At 54.3% G+C, this 3,134-nt stretch overlaps 1 protein-coding gene across 1 annotated transcript; it reads right to left on the bottom strand.

Moving 5' to 3' along the window:
• Positions 1 to 489: 489 nt before the first annotated feature.
• Positions 490 to 2,587, bottom strand: LOC136537578 (tyrosine N-monooxygenase-like). The gene is made up of 2 exons (XM_066529505.1): positions 1,507 to 2,587; positions 490 to 1,377 (listed from the first exon to the last, which is right to left on the bottom strand). The coding sequence occupies exons 1-2, from the start codon at positions 2,530 to 2,532 to the stop codon at positions 742 to 744; spliced, it is 1,662 nt and encodes a 553-aa protein (XP_066385602.1). The 5' UTR covers positions 2,533 to 2,587; the 3' UTR covers positions 490 to 741.
• Between the last annotated feature and the right edge of the window lie 547 nt (positions 2,588 to 3,134).

Genomic DNA, 3,134 nt, shown 5'->3' with positions numbered 1-3,134 from the left:
ACTCCGTGACTGTGTTAAATTCATAAACTTTATTTTTTGGATTAAATGTCACTTTAACGTTGATATTTAATTTAACAATACTGTTATCTTATCGTGCGATCCGTGTATTTTTAGTATAAATTATTAGTTATCTCGTAGCAATACACAGACACGCTACCTAGTTTTAAAATGTATTTCTAAAGACGGCGCGAGATAACAGCCTGCCATCGTTAGTCTATTTCTTCACACATTCTCACGCGCAGTATTTAATCCTAAAATGACACTATAGAGAAGGTGTTGAGCGCGATTTCTCTCTAGAACATCTAATGGTATGAAATTCGGCATATACATACATACATACATATTTCCCCCTCAAATTTCAGTCAAGATACGTACACATATTCCCCCTCAAGGAAAGCTCCAATTATTATTGTCGATAATAATAATAAACAAAACAAAAAACCATGTACGGGTGGATAGCCAGATAGATACACTCAAGCAAAGCTCCAATGCAATTATTATTGTCGATAATAATAATAATAATATTTTTAACTCGGTACAAAGCTGAACGCTGTCGCCACTTACGTACGGTCCGTGTGCAGAATACGCACAACCACAAAATCAAGCGCGGAAAATCTTATTGCATCCATTACACGTGAGAGAGCCTGATCGATGATACATGCAATGCAATGCAATGGAAGTGATCACGCCAGGCTCGCTCGTCTTATATGCATACAATATAATGACTAGCCGGCCGATTAATCAGACGGAGATGGCCGGGTAGAGGTGCGCCGGCAGCCTCGGCTCGGCGTGCAGCACCAACGGGGTGGCCATGAAGGTGTCGCTCTTGGACTCGCTGAGGTCGACGGCCTCGACCCCGGCCGGCTTGCCCCAGGTGAACCCCTGCAGGAGCCTGCCGAAGAGCATGATGCTCATGGCGGTGCCGAGCGACGCCGCGATGCAGCCGCGGCGGCCGGTGCTGAAGGAGATGAACCGCAGGTCGTTCTCAGTGAGTGCGACATCGGACGCGGCGGCGAGGTGGCGATCCGGGTAGAAGCGCAGGGGCTCGTCCCACACGCGCGGGTTGCGGCCCAGCCCCGTGCGGCTCAGGATCACGTGGCTGCCCTTGGGGACGCGGTAGCCGGCGATGGTGGTGTCGGCGAGCGCGACGTGCGGGACGTTGAACGGCGCCACCGGGTGCAGCCGGAACGCCTCCCGGATGCAGGCCTTCACGTAGTTGAGCTTGGGGATGTCCGACTCCTGCACTAGCCGTTCCCGGCCGACGACGCGGTCGAGCTCCTCCACCGCCTTCGCCATCACCTCCGGGTTGTTCACCATCTCTGCCAGCGCCCACTCCACGGCGTTCGACGGGTTGTCCACCGCCGCGAACGTGATGTCCTGCGTGCGTACGTACACATGCGATATGAGTTCATTATATATATTTTCATGTAGATGTATGTACCGAAATACAGATTACCCAATGCATGCATGCCATGTCAATAAACATGATGCATGCATGTACTTTACCTGCGACTGCGCTTTGACCTCCTCGATGGTCAGCAGCGGGTTGCCCTGGGCGTCCTTGAGCGTGATGAGCACATCCAGGAAGTCCTCCATCTCCTGCCGCTCGCCGCTCTTCCACTGCCTCCACCGGTCGTCGATGACCGTGTCGTGGAGCCTGTTCACCGTCTCGTTAGCCTCCTTGACGATCTTCTCGTGGCCGTCGATGTCGAGGCCCCGCAGCCATGGGAAGTAGTCGGAGACGCAGAAGGCGTAGAGGAGGCCGAGGGAGGTGAACACGGCGTCCATGTGCAGCACCTCCATCGGCCCGGGCTCGCCGTCAGGCTGGGGCTCGCCAAAGTAGCGCATGTTGAACATGAGGCGGCGGATGACGTTGCCGCAGTAGTGACGAGCAACGTGCCTGACGTCGACGACGTCGCCGGCGGCTCTGGTGGCGAGGTTGTAGACGTAGCGGGTGAGGTTGTCGGCCTCGTCGGCGCGCTTGTCGTGGAGCCACGCGTGGCGAGACGGGCAGATGATCTCGGAGGTGAGGACGCGGCGCATCTTCTTCCACTGGTCGCCGTAGGGCGAGAGCACGGCGTTCCGGTAGCCGCCGCTGAACGTCTCGGACGCGAAAGTGAGCGGGCGGGATATGAAGTTTGCGTCCTGCTTCCGGAGCACCTCCCGCGCGAACTCCGGGCAGGTGATGGACACGACGTGGACGCCGCCGAGCTCGACGCACGCGATGTCCGTGCCCATCTCGCTCATCATCTGGTGGATCCAGCGGAATGCCGGCTTGTTCAGCAGCATCTCCGGCAGGTTGCCGACGACGGGCCACGGCACGGGCCCGGGCGGGAGCGGCGGGTTGCCAACGCCCGGGGAGGCGCACGTTGTGCTGCTGCACTTAGTGGTGGTTTTGCGTGGCCGGCTCAGGGCTCGGGCCAGGTACGAGAGCGTCACTACGAATAGCAGCAGTTTAAGTATCGCAGAGGAGGACAGCAAGGGGACAGCCAGCACCGTGGCGGCGGCTGCCTCCACCTCCATTGTCGTCATTGTCAAATTACCAAACACGCAGACGGTGTGTGCAGTGTGTGTGTGGGAGCGAGCAGCTAGCAGCGACCGTGATGATCGATCTGAGTTCTCTTTGGCTAGCTGCACTGCTAGCAGCTAGCTAGGCCAAAGAGAGAGCTCACTGATCGATCACCCGATCAGCTAGCTAGCTGTGTGTGCAGGCTCCTGCTTGAGGCAGAACAGGGCAGCCCGTGATGGGTATTTATGGTGCTGGATCGGCACTAACCACGCGTGCCTGCACAGTTCCACAGCTAACTGTGTGCAGCATGCACATGTGGGAGCGCGGAATGAGCACATCATGCAGCCAACTGTGTGCGCTAGCATGAAAGTGGAGTGGGGCCGGGCCAAATTCGAACCGTTTTGGTTTTCTATATACAATACTATACATTTTTTATTGTTCTCGAATTTAGCCAAATATAAATACTTTCATTTTCAACTAGCTAGTTCCATAACTATTTTTCATTTATCATTTTCACAAATATGGAATTTTTTTATCCAACCATTTTTATTTTATTTCTATATTGTAATAATACCGTTTTCCATCCATTTTCACCTCAAGTGCCGCCAGCTAATAACATGTGAGA

The sequence above is a fragment of the Miscanthus floridulus genome, chromosome 2, assembly GCF_019320115.1.
Source record: "Miscanthus floridulus cultivar M001 chromosome 2, ASM1932011v1, whole genome shotgun sequence".
Taxonomy (NCBI): domain Eukaryota; kingdom Viridiplantae; phylum Streptophyta; class Magnoliopsida; order Poales; family Poaceae; genus Miscanthus; species Miscanthus floridulus.
Note: the sequence above shows the minus strand (reverse complement) of the source record. Positions and strands in the feature narration are given on the sequence as shown.

Bases quoted from the DNA above. Each gene is read 5' to 3' on its own strand.
- LOC136537578 (XM_066529505.1), bottom strand. From the start codon at position 2,532: ATGACGACAATGGAGGTGGAGGCAGCCGCCGCCACGGTGCTGGCTGTC. The intron at 1,378-1,506 runs GTAAAGTACATG...GTACGCACGCAG, and splicing joins AGGTCAAAGCGCAGTCGCAG to GACATCACGTTCGCGGCGGT.